The 13,890-nt window shown below is 42.4% G+C and overlaps 1 protein-coding gene across 1 annotated transcript; it reads right to left on the bottom strand.

Annotated features, from left to right (window-relative positions):
* Positions 1–7,243: 7,243 nt before the first annotated feature.
* On the bottom strand, positions 7,244–11,695 carry MARCKS (myristoylated alanine-rich protein kinase C substrate). Its single transcript, XM_012645089.1, has 2 exons — positions 11,143–11,695; positions 7,244–9,344 (listed from the first exon to the last, which is right to left on the bottom strand). The coding sequence occupies exons 1-2, from the start codon at positions 11,242–11,244 to the stop codon at positions 8,442–8,444; spliced, it is 1,005 nt and encodes a 334-aa protein (XP_012500543.1). The 5' UTR covers positions 11,245–11,695; the 3' UTR covers positions 7,244–8,441.
* Between the last annotated feature and the right edge of the window lie 2,195 nt (positions 11,696–13,890).

The raw sequence follows: 13,890 nt of genomic DNA, 5'->3' as shown, positions 1-13,890 counted from the left end.
TGGTTTGTTCTACTGTTTTCTCTACTTGTATGCACGTGGGATTTTCAAAAACAGAAAGTTAAATGCAAACAAAAAAATACATGGGGCGTGAATGCGAATGTGATAGTGTGTATAAAAACAGCTACAACACAGTGGAAACATCAAAGGACTTAGTCTAAAACCTTGAGTTCAAAACCAAAACTCAATTAATTAGCTGAGTGACCTTGGTATTTATTATTTTTTAAACCTCTATTTTATTATCTCAAAAATTGGGGATCTCTTTGAGACTAAGTGAGATAATTTTCCAACATTACCTTACTTCTGCTGGATGTTTAATGTTTGTTACTGTGGGAAAAAAGAGTTTCAGGTCAAATTAATATGAGAAATACAATATTTAAGTCAAATTAGGTACATTTCTTTTGTGCAGGACTTTTCAGAGCCTTTAATGTGCTAATGTGCTTTGTGAATCTCCAGGGAGAGATTATTCATATCCTAGTGTTGCCTAAACTCACTTAACATCCAGAACCTACCCTGCTTTTTTTCTCAAGGAGCAACCAGTTGGGTGTGTAATCCACAGAATATATTTTAGGAAATACTGCTCTAATTCTAAAGTACAATTCAAATACAACATATAGTTATATTTATTTTGTTATAAATTCAAACATAACATTACAAAATATTATAGATGTTTTACTATTTGTGTTGCAGAGATATTTTCTATCAACTTATTAATAATAGAGCATTAAAACAGAGAGATATCTACCTCTATAATTTTTAAACTATCATTTCTCTTTTCTAACATAATAATAACAGTAATAATAATAAAACTATCAAAGTAGAAAGCAATTTCTTTTTCCATTGAGGGAAGAAGAGAAGCAAGCATGTAGAATTTTTTTCATCCTAAGGTAAGGACAGACAATCTTTCTGTTCTTATCCTGCAGTCATGTATTAGTCAGCTAATGCTGCCATAACAAAATACCACAGACTGAGTGGTTTAAACAACAGAAGTTTATCTTCTTACACTTCTGGATACTTGAAGTTCAAGATCATGGTGTCAGCAGGCTTGGTTTCCTCTAAGGCCTCTTTCCTTAGCTTGCAGATGGCTGCCTTTCTGCTGTGTCCTCATATGTTATTTTTCTCTGTGCACATCCATCCCTGGTGTCTCTTTGTATGTCAAAAATTCTTCTTATTAGGACACCAGTCATATTGGATCATGGCCCACTCTCATGGCCTTTAACTTAATCACCTCTTTAAAAATGCTCTTTCCAAATAGTCACATTCAGTGATACTGGGGGTTACGGCTTCAACAGAAATTTTGGGGGGACATAATTCAGTCCATAACAAGTTCATTCAGAATGTTGCTATGTTTATTTGTAACATCAATGCCGTGTTAACTGCTTAAAATGGTTACTTTCACTGTTGGTTCAAAGCTAAACAAACTCTTGAAGCTCCTGGAATTAATTACACAAGCTAGACTTAACGATCTGTAGCCTAACATTCCTAATGACTCCTTAACTTTCAAACTTTAATTCTCTAGACCTGTTTTCTCTAATATGGTAGCCACACATGTGATTAATAAACAATTGAAATGTGGCTGATCCAAACTGAGATGTGTTGTAAGTACAAAATACACTGGACTTCAAAGACTTAGTAAGAAAAAGAATGTAAAATAGCTCAATAATTTTTATATTGCCTACGTTGAAATGATGTCTTGGATATACTGAATTAAATTGATTATTAAGGTTAATTTCACCTGTTCTTTCTTATTTTTAAAAAATTATTGCTACTAAATAGCTTTAAAATTATTATGTGACTTGCATTATATTCTTATTAGATGATGCTTTTCAAAAATGTAAGTCCCTGTTATTTGACCTAAGATTTGCTTTGAGGACTTTCTTAAGACTTTCAACTTATAACTCCCCCCCAGAATTCCTTTCCTTTTCTCACTCCACTAATTAGGTGCAGAATTCTAGCACTGTATCTTCTCCTTAATTCACATTTCAAACCTAAGGAACATTTGCCTAGGAAGGCAATATGGAACGCTAACTTAACAAATGCAACTGAAATTTGTTATATTTATTGAAATCCTAAGTGATTGGTAGTCCTGTTGCCTTTCACCATTATCATAGAAAAGAGAGAAGTTGTACTAACAGCAATTGACAAAGATACTCTCAGTTTTAATTTACCTGTAATACTAGATATTCTTATATTTCATTAAGTAACAGGACTAGAAAAAAATCTTATTCTTTAATTTTATCAAGACACTAGAACTGGGCTTCTAAGGATTTTTAGAAATTTTACAATAATTATATATTTGCAGCTGCTAAATCTTATGACAAGGGTAGATACTTTGTTTTGTTCAAAAGCTAACGTTGAGAGCAAGAACTGTAATTAGGAGTATTTCAGGATCAGTCATTTTTTACTTTTTCAGGAACATAAAATGATTAACATCCACTGCTTGTATTTCTTGGCAAGCTAGTAAAACTTCCAGTTATATCTTACCCAGATATTCATTTTAGCACAATTAATCCATGTAGACTTAATTAGGTAGATTTATATGCTCGTTAAATGAGTATACTTATTTGGCAGGACAACAATGTTTCAAAACCTATAGGATTAAAAACCTTGCAGTTTGGCCCATCATCTATCTATATCCTTCTATGGTAGTTTCCAAGATCATCAAAGTAATCTTTAAGAATTGCTAAACAATCAAATAATGAAAATGTACCAGTTTTTAAAACAATTTTAAGGCATGGAAATAGAAAAAAACATTGTCTTTGGAGAGTCAAATTTTTATCAAGATGCCTCGTAATTAGGTCTCATCCTTAAGATCCTTAATTCTGATTGCCTCCTGCAAAATTATCTCTATTGTGTAAAGTCAACACAGAATCCCAAAATAATAATTTTTAATAGTTGAAGTATCCTTCCAAACATTTCCTGAAGCAGTACTTTTGTAAGTTTCCACATTAACATTTTTTGGTTGGTTAGTGGTTGGATTTCCTTTTTGGAGGAGTGAACTGAAGGAAGTATGTGAAAAGAAGAGCAGGAAAAGAAAGACCTTTAGTCAGGTTGGTTTTGTCACCTATTAGAAAGGGTCACAGACCACCATCTCTTGTCACAGAGAAAGCAAAATATGGTAGAATGGATTGCTGAGTATCTTGCTCCTCACTTGAATGTGCTTCAACTCTGCACATCATTACTGAACGTAATATAGAATCAATGCAAACATTTAGCTGCCTTGACATTATGAGACAGGGTCTCGCTCTGTCACCCAGGCTGGAGCGTGTGGTGTGATCATAGCTCACTGTAACCTCGAACTCCTGGCCTTAAGCAACCGTGTCAGCTTCCCAAGTAGCTGTGACTACAGGCGCACACCACTGAGCTTGGCTAATTTTTTGATTTTTTGGAGAGACAGGGTCTTGCTGTGTTGCCCAGGCTGTTGTCAAACTTCTGGCCTTAAGCAATCCTCCAGCCTCAGCCTCCCAAAGTGCTGGGAATGCCAGGCATGAGTCATCATGCTTAGCCAATCCTTCACATTTAAATTGTTTACTACAAAAGGTGATCTTATTTCTTTCTCTCCTTGAATTTCCAAGAGTATACCATGCCATTTAGCTGTGTATTTAACTTCAGTTAGCCTCTATCAAAGACAGAAACAAGACACATATATAGAATGCTCATATTTTGATAATACTTGGTTGTTAACTTTGTAATGTGGAGTTAGAATCCATAATTACCTCCAAATTCTATAAAGTGTTACACATTTTATTTGTGAACATTCAAATTCAAGTTCCCAAAACAAGAATGAAAAAGCATTTCATTCACATTTTCAATATAAGTCTATAAGGTGTTATGAGTTTTTTTTTCTTTCTTAGAATGAAACACAGCCTATATACCTAAATATGGGGTTTCTGTCATAGTGGTCTTGAAAGGGTTATTCATTAATTTAGTTGATGCTTCTAAGAATCAAAGCATTTTTAGAACTTCTTCACAAGAAATGCCTACTATTTGAAGACAGTTTTTCTAAATTATGCCAAACCTTCATCTTTTGAGGAAAGGTATGGTTTATGCTAAGTCATTATCAATTTATTAGGCAGGAGAGCAAACCAGATATTATTATTTTGCTTACATATGAGCCATAACTATAAACAATAAAATATTTCTATGTATATCTTTTAAAGAGGAATTTCGAAGTACCTTTTGGGTTCGATAAATTCCGGACAAAAGTCTTTTTATTTTTAAAACTTTTAATTTTAGAAATAGAGACAGGGTTTCGCTCTTGCTCAGGCTGGTCTCGAACTCCTGGCCTCAAACAATCTTCCCACCCCAGCCTCCCAGAGTGGTAGGATTACAGGCATGAGCCATCATGCCTGGGCAAAAATCTTAATTTATCTCAATTTCACCTTGACCTACCTACAATTTAAAAAAAGAATATATGCAAATATGTAACACTGAAAAGATTATATTTTTATAATTCATTGGTGACTGGCATATTACTGGAACAAAGGCAAAATAGAAAAAAAGATAATCTTATTAATTTAAGTCAACTATACCCAAGTATACATCTATTTAGTACTTTTAAAATGTTGAGAACACACAGAAAACTCTAAAGTAAAATTGCTGAAATTCACACCTAACCTTTTAAAAGTATTTATTTTCCATTTTCAGAACAGCATTCTTGGGCAGAATTTAAAGTAATGCTGGAACTTAAATCTCCAACAGGGACTGGAACATTTACAGATTAAAAGCATTTTAAAATTCCTATTTGCTACACCCTGCTTTAAGCACTTCCATATAGCTGAGAAGTGAAGAGGGAAAAAAAAAATGCTCAATGTGCACAGTGAACGATTAAAGGGAAGGTAAAAGCTAATAGCCTTGTTAAATGATTTTTTAGTTTTCAAACTATATTCCCTTCTCAACTGCTAGTCAAGGATCTACCTAAAATAGAAGTGCAAAAAGCACCTTTCCCCAAATTCATAACTTCTTTTTTTTTTGAGACAGAGTCTCACTCTGTTGCCCAGGCTAGAGTGCCATGGCATCAGCCTAGCTCACAGGAACCTCAAAACTCCTGGGCTCAAGCGATCCTTCTGCCTCAGCCTCCCAAGTAGCTGGGACTACAGGCATGCGCCACCATGCCCGGCTAATTTTTTTTTCTATATATTTCTAGTTGTCCAGCTAATTTCTTTCTATTTTTTTAGTAGAGACGGGGTCTCGCTCTTGCTCAGGCTGATCTCGAACTCCTGAGCTCAAATGATCAGCCAGCCTCGGCCTCCCCAGAACGCTAGGATTACAGGCGTGAGCCACCGCGCCCAGCCCAAATTCTTAACTTTAATCACAAGGTTCTACTAAGTTTATATTCACATGGGGGAAAAATGTAAATGAATTGCATTGTTTCTCATTTATCAAGTTCTATCATTAAAATTTTTAATTGGTTTATGAGCATACAATTCACCTTCAGTGGATATAATTTTATGTCCTAAGTACAATGTCAGATATATCTTCTAAATCCCTTAAACTGAATAATAGCTATGCTTACCTTTAACACTTAAGATTTTAAATTTTTCTCTGAAACTTGTATTTTAAAATAAAATTTGCAAAAAATCCTATTTTAGCAGGCTTGATTATATCAACTGGTAAAACTTTATTTTACAAGCAATAGGAATTGGATCAAATGATTATTATAATCCAGAGGAAGTATTTTGTAACCATAGCAAATGCCGTTATACATACTGCCAATACAGATTTAATAGACAATACTGAACTGTACAAGAGTTATTTATTTTTTCCTTAATCTCAAAGCTATTTTTAGTAATACAAAAAAGCCATATTAACATTTTTCCATTAGAAAACGTGATGTACAAAACTTTGGATGAAAAGATATGTCAAATTTCATTTAATCACTTGGGAGGAAAATCCACCACTCCATCAATACCACCCAAAATGTTTTAGGTGGTGATTAAAATCAAAATAATGCATCTTAATAAATTCAAGCTGTTAAAAGAACAAACTTAGCAATACATAATAGTTTGCTACACAGTATTTTTTGACTACTCACTTTGGGAGTTATTTTTAAAAATCCATTTTTTTTACTGAGTCCTACTACATACCAGGCACTGTACTTGGCCAACTAGGTATCTGAGAAAAAGTTAAGATGGGAAAGACCCATAAATCAGTCCTTTGGTTACCAGATTTGATTTTTAACTTTCAAACATCCTCCAAGATCAAGAAACCCTAACTAAAAATACACACCCTTCAAAATGTTATTTGATTTTATTAGTAGTGAGGATGTTTGGTAAGGTCATGAACTATACTGTTTTTGATCCATTATTCCAATTAAAAGCACACATCAAAAGTTAATTTGTTATTTTTCTAATAAGTTTAAAATTTGGCATTCGGTTGTTACAAATGTGGTTCACTGATTTATTGTGACCCCTATACTGCACGCTGCTCAAAAGCAGCAAAGCAAATGTGCATTAAATTTTGCACTTAGTGAAGTAATGGTATTTGATACATATCTTAAAATTCGGTTCAGTTTAGGGTCCAGTGAAGAAAAAATATCCAGTTACAGGTTGGTAAAGAACTGAGGATTCTCTGTCTTTTCCTTTGAGTAATAAAATACACACACGTTCATTAAAAAAAAAAACAAAAACAAAAAAACGCTTGCAACTAAGCTAAAGGCCCATAAACTGAAGTCATCCATTCAACACCATTACTTCATTACATAAACTTCTCTTTTTTTTAAGGTATAACACATAAACTAAGCAATAATTTGGAAATTAGCCAAGTGCTAAGCAATTACAATGGCAGGCAATACACTATCAATTTTTGAAACACATTTGGTCACTTTTCATGACCCTCTGCAGTATGGATTCAATAGTCGGTATAAAATTTAAGGTTTTGGACCTGCATGACAAGAAAATGGCTTTATGAAATTTTCTCATAAGACATTTAAATAGCCTTAGGTGCACACCAGTTTTGTCCTAAATGATTTAATCTGACACACTATATAGCTACAATAAAAATAATTATGTTCAATTTTTAAATGAAAACTAAATGCAGATAAATGATAACAGATTTGACATGGAATGTTATAAGATCTCCCTGTATGTAATCTGACACTATTGATTATGAATTTCAGAGCTTGAAAACTTCAGATTAAAAACCACAAGAAAATTTACTCTTGATGGCATGCAAGATCTTCCTAAAAATTAGCCTAAGACCTAGAAGTCTCAGTATTATCAAAACATAAAGAAACACAACAAATTTGTACATTTTATTCACATTTATTTTTCGCTTTTAGTGTGCTCACAGAAAATTAGAACACCTTAAGCAGGAGTTTAATAGCAATTTTTGTAAGCAAAGTTACATTCCATCTCTAAGTCAAATTGGTCAAAGCTTCTCCAGTATTTACAAAACATGATAGACAAGATGCTACACAAAACCATTGCATCTGAAGATTTTTTTTCCTTTATTCTCAAAGACGACTGGAAAAGAAAGCATTGTCTGCTGTAATCAAAAACATACCACAGTATAAACAGTAACCATTCCACTTATCACAGCTTGGTTGAGTTTAAAATTTGTGTTTAAAAGGTCCAAGATGACTGCAGTTTTACAAAAATGGGCAGGGTGGAAAGTTGCAAACTTCATGTGCTTCTGGATATCAAGATTTGTTTTTATACAATAGTCACAGTTAAAAACACCCTGCTGGTAATACATAATTACACTTTATTAAGGTCATAAACCAGCAATAAACAATAAAGCCTATACAACTTGTAGTTCTACTTAATCACTGACTGGTACAGCTAACATGAGATAAGTGAAAAGTTCCTATGGTTTAAATGAACTCCTAAGACTATGATCTTTTTTTAAAATCTGGGTATTGGTGTTTTTTTCTCTTTCCTTCTTAATCAAGACTTGTAGTGTTGTAAACCTGCCTCACAAAATACATCGTAATAACTTTTCTTTAAAAAAAAAAAGACTAAGCCTTTACACCATCATTTCTAGTGGCACATTCTCTTGGCAATGTTATGCACCACTTTGATTTCCCCATTGTGTCCCCTATCACTTCATTTGATATCCCTTTTTGACCCACCCATCTCCTTCATATATGGGCATGTCCATAGATTGACAAAGAAAGTTTACATTTTTGAATAAAGATGCAAAGTATGCAAAAAACATTAATACTGATGCAAAAAATAAAAAATAAAAGAGAAACAAGGCAGAGGAAGGTGTTTAAGCTCTCCTCGACCTGTTGGAATGGTGGTAACAGAATGATCTGAGATGGGATCTGTGCGGAGGGGAAAAAAACCCAAAATTTGCTGTTTAAAAAAAAGTAAAATAAAAAAAGACATCTTTAAAATCAATCCCTGGTTGTAGACAAGTTCTCCAAAACCAGTACCTGGCACCACTCCAACAAACAAACGGGGGAGAAAAGTTCTTCGATTATCTCAAAAAATCTTGCTCTTTTACTCTGCCGCCTCCGCTGGGGGGGCTTCTGGACTGCACTCGGGCTGGGCCTCCTGTGAAGGGGCTGCGCAGGCTGACGAGGCGGAGGCGGCCGCGGGCTCCTCCGCGGGGGCGGCCTCCTGCTCTGGGGGCGCGTCGGGCCCGACGGCGGAGGGGGCCTCGCAGGCCGCGGCGCTGGCCCCGGCCTCCTCGGCCTTCTTCTCCTCGGCCTTGCTGGGCTCCTCAGCGGCCTTGGTTTCCTCGCTGGCGGGCGGCTTCTCCGGAGCCACAGCGGCCTCCTCAGGCTTGGCCTCCTGCGGGTCGCCTCCCGCTGCGCCCTCGTCGCCCACGGCGGTCTCCTCGCCCGGAGCCGCCGCCTGCTCCCCGGAGGCCGCGCCCGCCTCGGCAGCGGCCGCAGCGCCTCCCCCGGCGGCCTCGTCCTTCCCGCCCTCGGCGGAGGCGCCAGCTGCGCCCTCCGCCTCACCGCCTTCTCCAGCCTCCTTCTTGTTCTTCTTGAAGGAGAAGCCGCTCAGCTTGAAAGACTTCTTGAAGGAAAAGCGCTTCTTTTTTTTTTTCGGGGTCTCGTTGCTGGGTGAGGGCGTGGCCCCGTCCTCGGCCTTGGGCGAAGACGTCGAGGAGGCGGCCGAGGCGGCCTCTCCCTCTGCGGCCGTGGGCGAGCCGGGCTCGGCGGCCTCGCTCTCTGCCGGGGCCTCCTTCTCCACGGCGCTGGCCCCTGCCTCGGGGGCGGCGGCGGCCGGCTCATCCTTCTCGGCCGCGGTGGGCGACGCCGCCCCGCTCCCGGCGGCCGCGGGCTCCTCCTTGTCGGCGGCCGGGGCGCTGCCGTTGGCCTGCAGCTCCTCCTTGGCACCCGGCTCGGCGGCAGCAGGCGAAGCGTCGCCGTTTACTTTCACGTGGCCATTCTCCTGCGGAGCAGAGAAAGCGGGAGCGTCACTAAAGCGGCCGGGGCGCCGCCATTCCCGCCCCCACCATGGGCCAGGAGGGACCAGCTGTCTCCTCGGACCCTCTGGCTACGGAGCCCCCACCCCCGCCGTTATGGGGAGGGGGCGGGGATGGATGCCCAGGCAAGGGGCTCACAAAAGAAGAAATGGGGCAACGCCGTCTGGGGAGCTCTAAAAGCACAGCAGTAGCTCTGACCATTCGGCAAATGTCTTAAGGACAGAGTCCGAAAGGTAGAAAGCAAAGGTTAATCATTCCAGCCCTCGCCTTATGAGCTTTGGAAAAAATGGTGCCAAATAATACGCGACACACCATACGCCCTTTATAAGAAGGCACAGAGCCAGAGCTGGTGGTCTGCGCCTAGGTTACACATCCCTCTTTTGCCCTAAACACTTAAACACCTCTTCAAAATACCAAGAACTCCCCGGGGTATCACTGCACTCCAGCCAGAAGCGCCCGCGCTGCGCGTTCAAAGGCCCCGAGCCTGCCGCGGGCCTTGGGACCGGCAGGGGGCGCTGCGCCTCCACCGCGCGGAGCTGGGCGCCAGCGGGCGAGGAGGGGCGGGGCCGCCGGGCCACCCCGCCCTGCCCAGCCGGGCCCTGCCCGCAGGCCGAGGCGCCCCCGAGCCGGATCGCTCAGCCCGAGAGTCCACAAACAAAGCTCAGGTGGCTTCCTGGCCTGCTGGTCCGGCTGAAACCAACAAGGCAGGGGGAAACCCATCATTTTCGAGGTCTCGCCTCTGCTTCCACGCCCACCTTCGCCCGTGATTCTGCGAAGCCAGGGCGCGCCCCGGCGGCTCGCTTTGCATTTTTAACGGGTTTAAAACCTCTTGGCAGAGCTGCTTTCTCCAGTAGGTTAGAGAAGGCGAAGCGACACGATCTCTGCTCTAGGAAAAGAGGCGTGGTGGGTGCCCGATGTTTTCGAAGCAGCCACCCATGGCCGACCTCCCGCGCCCACCCAGCCGTGGAGATCCGCCTGGGTCCGGCAGCGCCGGGCGGCCCCCGCGGGTGGTCTAGCGCCACGCACACGACCAATCCCTACCGAAACGCACCAACTGCCTCTTTTTGACCATCTGGAGGGGTTCTTAAAAAACCCACTGAGGGTTCCCACCCCAGGGATATATTTAAAAGTCAAATGGGTGTGTAATGCCACAGACAGCTACGAATAAAGATTTAGGACAGTGGGAAAGCCCCATCGAAAGGTACCGAAATCCTTCTGTCCAGCTCCAGCCAGCCACCTTTCCAAGAACCCAGGGCACGCCGCCGCAGCATACAATAAGACAGCTCTTCCCTCCTCTCTTTTTTCTATCGCCATCCCCATTGCGCCCCCCTTTCCTTAACACCCCCCCAAATCACATCAGTTCAGCAATCTCGAAGGCGACCCAGTCAGTCTCGACAACACAGGAGCCACGCAAACACCATTGTGCCCGCAAACACAAATGCAACCTGGCTGGGTGGGGGGGGCACCTAGCTAGTCACGTTCTGCCAATCTCCAAACCACGCCATTTTAGACGATTTATCACTCCTTTCCTCCCGTCTACTTAAGAATTCGCCAATATTCTAGGGGACCACTACTTTGGGGTGGGGTGAAGACCACTCCTATGAAAAATTGACAATTTAGGCTATCCCTTTCCATTCAACTTCAGGCTAAAATCCGGCCACGCTCCTCTCCACAAACGCGCCTCGGGAGCGACCAGGAGGCAAAGGGAAGCGAGACTAAAAGAAAGACACCAAAGAAATGACCACAACCACAGGTAGCATTTACCTGCCCATTCGCTTTGGAAGGCGACGAGGCCACAGCCGCCTCCCCGGGCCTCTCCGCGGCGGCTTCTCCCTTCGCTGCGGTCTTGGAGAACTGGGCACCCATGCTGGCTTCTTCAACAAAGAAACTCAACAGATCCAAGAGGGGAAACAAAGAGCCTCGGGTTGGTGTAACGACGGGGCGAGCAGCAGCAGCGGCAACAGCGGCAGCGGCACACACACCGGAGGGAGGGGGGGTGGGGGTGGTGAAGAGGACAGAACAGAACCGATTAAATATACTCCGGATAAAAAAATTTTAGTCGAAGAGATCAAAAAGCAACAGCACAGGAGGGAGGGAAAAAGGGTGGAAAAGTCGAGCACGAAAAAGGAGCCCAAGTGTAGTTTAAAAAAAAAAAGAAGTAATAAAAAAATCCCAGATTTGTAGCCGCACTGTAGACAAGAGGAAAATGGAGAAATCTCCCTGGTTGCTAATAAGATGCGGGGTCCAACGCCCAAGTGCACAGATGAATGGGCTCGCGGGCGCTGACGCGGCCCCCGCGCGAGCCGGCCAATCCGCGCGCCGCGCACAAAGCAGGGGGCGGGGCCTGCGCGACCGGCGAACAATGGAGCCGCGCTTTGCAAACGGTTTGAAAATCAGCTTCAGACCGAGAATTAATGTCCTCCAAATAAATAAATCAATTAAAAAATACATGCCTTTCGCCTCCCCGTGCTTGAAAATAATAATGCATGCCTTGATTGGCTTGCTTTGTTTGGAAGTAATTAACGCGGGAGGGGAGTACTTGTGGATGGGGGCGGAGAAAGCGTTAACTTGACTCGCGTTGACTCTTGTCGGTCTATATCCGTGTCTGTCTCTCTCCACTCTCTCCCCTCCCCCATCTTCCCCGTGTGTTTACGTGTGTGTGTGTGTATGCGAGTGTTAAAGACAATGGTTGGGATTTGTGTGTTTGCAGCATGTTTTCTTTCTCCTTGTTCCATATTGGTTTCACAGATATTGCGTAGGATTTGTTTTTTTAACTGCTGCAATGGTTAAATTGTCCCAAATTGAAAGGCATTTAAACCACGAAGATCGAATTTCATCAAACGGGATCGCGAGTTAGAATTAGGTCTGTAGGCCAGATGTGGAAAATGCAAAAGAGGCAAACAGCCGAAGCCACACTCCCTTCCCTCTCCCACATTGGCATGAAATAAAATATTTTGAGATTGGCCTTTGGCGTTGATCAAATTCCCCCTCTCTGGCTATTCCCAATTAGAGAATTTTTTTTTTTCACAATGCAAAGCGAAGGTCATTTACAATAGATCGAAACTGTATCTTATCACTATATGAAATGACATAATTAATTTTCCTCCATGGTGAAATAAGACACAGCCTCGAGTGTACGAATCCATATTTGCACTTGGGATGCTATTTGCGTCAGTATGGATCGTTTATCAGCCTACAGCCAGAATCGTATGGACTCTTTCTTTCTTTCTGAACGTGTGAGTGTGTGAGTGCGCGCACAAGCAAATGGGCTCCTGGAAGGAAGGGAGGCAGTAGTGATGAAATTCTAAACAACCGGATTACAGTTCTAAAGAGAAATTATCTGCGTGTTTAGAGATAGCAAGAACGCTATCCCTGAACGCTCTGAGTCTAACTTGGGTTAGAAGAAAAGCTTCTGTAATGGTACACAGGATACCTCCATCTGCCACTGCACTTCTTGCCACCGAAGTACCAGACGCTATTTGTGTGTGAGAGACAAGGCATTGATTTAAAGTATCTGGGGGGAAAAATCAAGGATACAGGCTAATAAGCATACCACTACCACCCACATTTTTGTTCCCAAAGTTTTCACTCGTGGCAAAAATCACACCACCTTTTTTCGGTTACGTTTAGTGATCCTGCAATGAATAATCTTTCGCTTATGAAGATGAGAAGCAGTCGAGGGAATGGTTCATTTCTTCTGGTGCTGGCTCTGAATTCTCAAACAGCTTTATTTTCTGCTCATTGTAGGGAAATAGGTCACACTCTGAGTGAAAAAGACGGTTGGTTCAAGCCAATAACTCTTTGTTCAAGCGTTACTTTGAAAATCACCAAGCTGGAGATCGCTACGTGAAGCTTCCTTTTCTCACTGCCCTGTTCCTTCAGATGCATTATTCAATCACGAAGTCATATTCCCCAGAGCTGATGTAAAGACGTTTCCGTAGAAGTGCATCTTGCCAACAAACGTGTCATTACCCTTAAGGGAGCCCGCTGGCCTGGGCCAAGACCCCAACCGCCAGGATGGACGCGAATCCCTTGTATTAGTAGAGTTCCAACTTGATCCAACACCACCATCCAGGCGATTCCCAAAGGTTCATTTAAGGCTGTTGATTTCCCCCCACCCGCAAAGTGAATCATGCCCCTTCCTCTGCATCCCCCTCCTATTTTAAATTGGGGTGATTGCTAGCTCGTTTTCGGATTTTCTCCCAGACGCGTCCTTAGCCCTCCATTTGGGGGCTGCTTTTATTGCTCCTTTGTTACCAGGCTGCTGTGCAGCTTTCCCCCCTTTTCTTTCTCAAATGCCTATTTGCCTGGTATCGGCTCGTCTCCCTGGCAACGGCCGGGGAAGATTCGGAGCCCCGGGAGGGGGGAGGAAGAAGAGGCGGAGCCAGCGCTGGGAAGGGGGGCGCGGGCGGTGGAGGAGACGGGAGGTGGCAGGGTGGTGGAGGGGAAAGAGGGGCCAAGTGAGAGACTGGGAGACAGACAGCTCAGCAGATGGCCGCGGGAGGGGGCGGG

Source organism: Propithecus coquereli, unplaced genomic scaffold (assembly GCF_000956105.1).
Source record: "Propithecus coquereli isolate 6110/MARCELLA unplaced genomic scaffold, Pcoq_1.0 Scaffold225, whole genome shotgun sequence".
Taxonomy (NCBI): Eukaryota; Metazoa; Chordata; class Mammalia; order Primates; family Indriidae; genus Propithecus; species Propithecus coquereli.
This window is presented reverse-complemented; position numbering and strand designations above follow the sequence as displayed.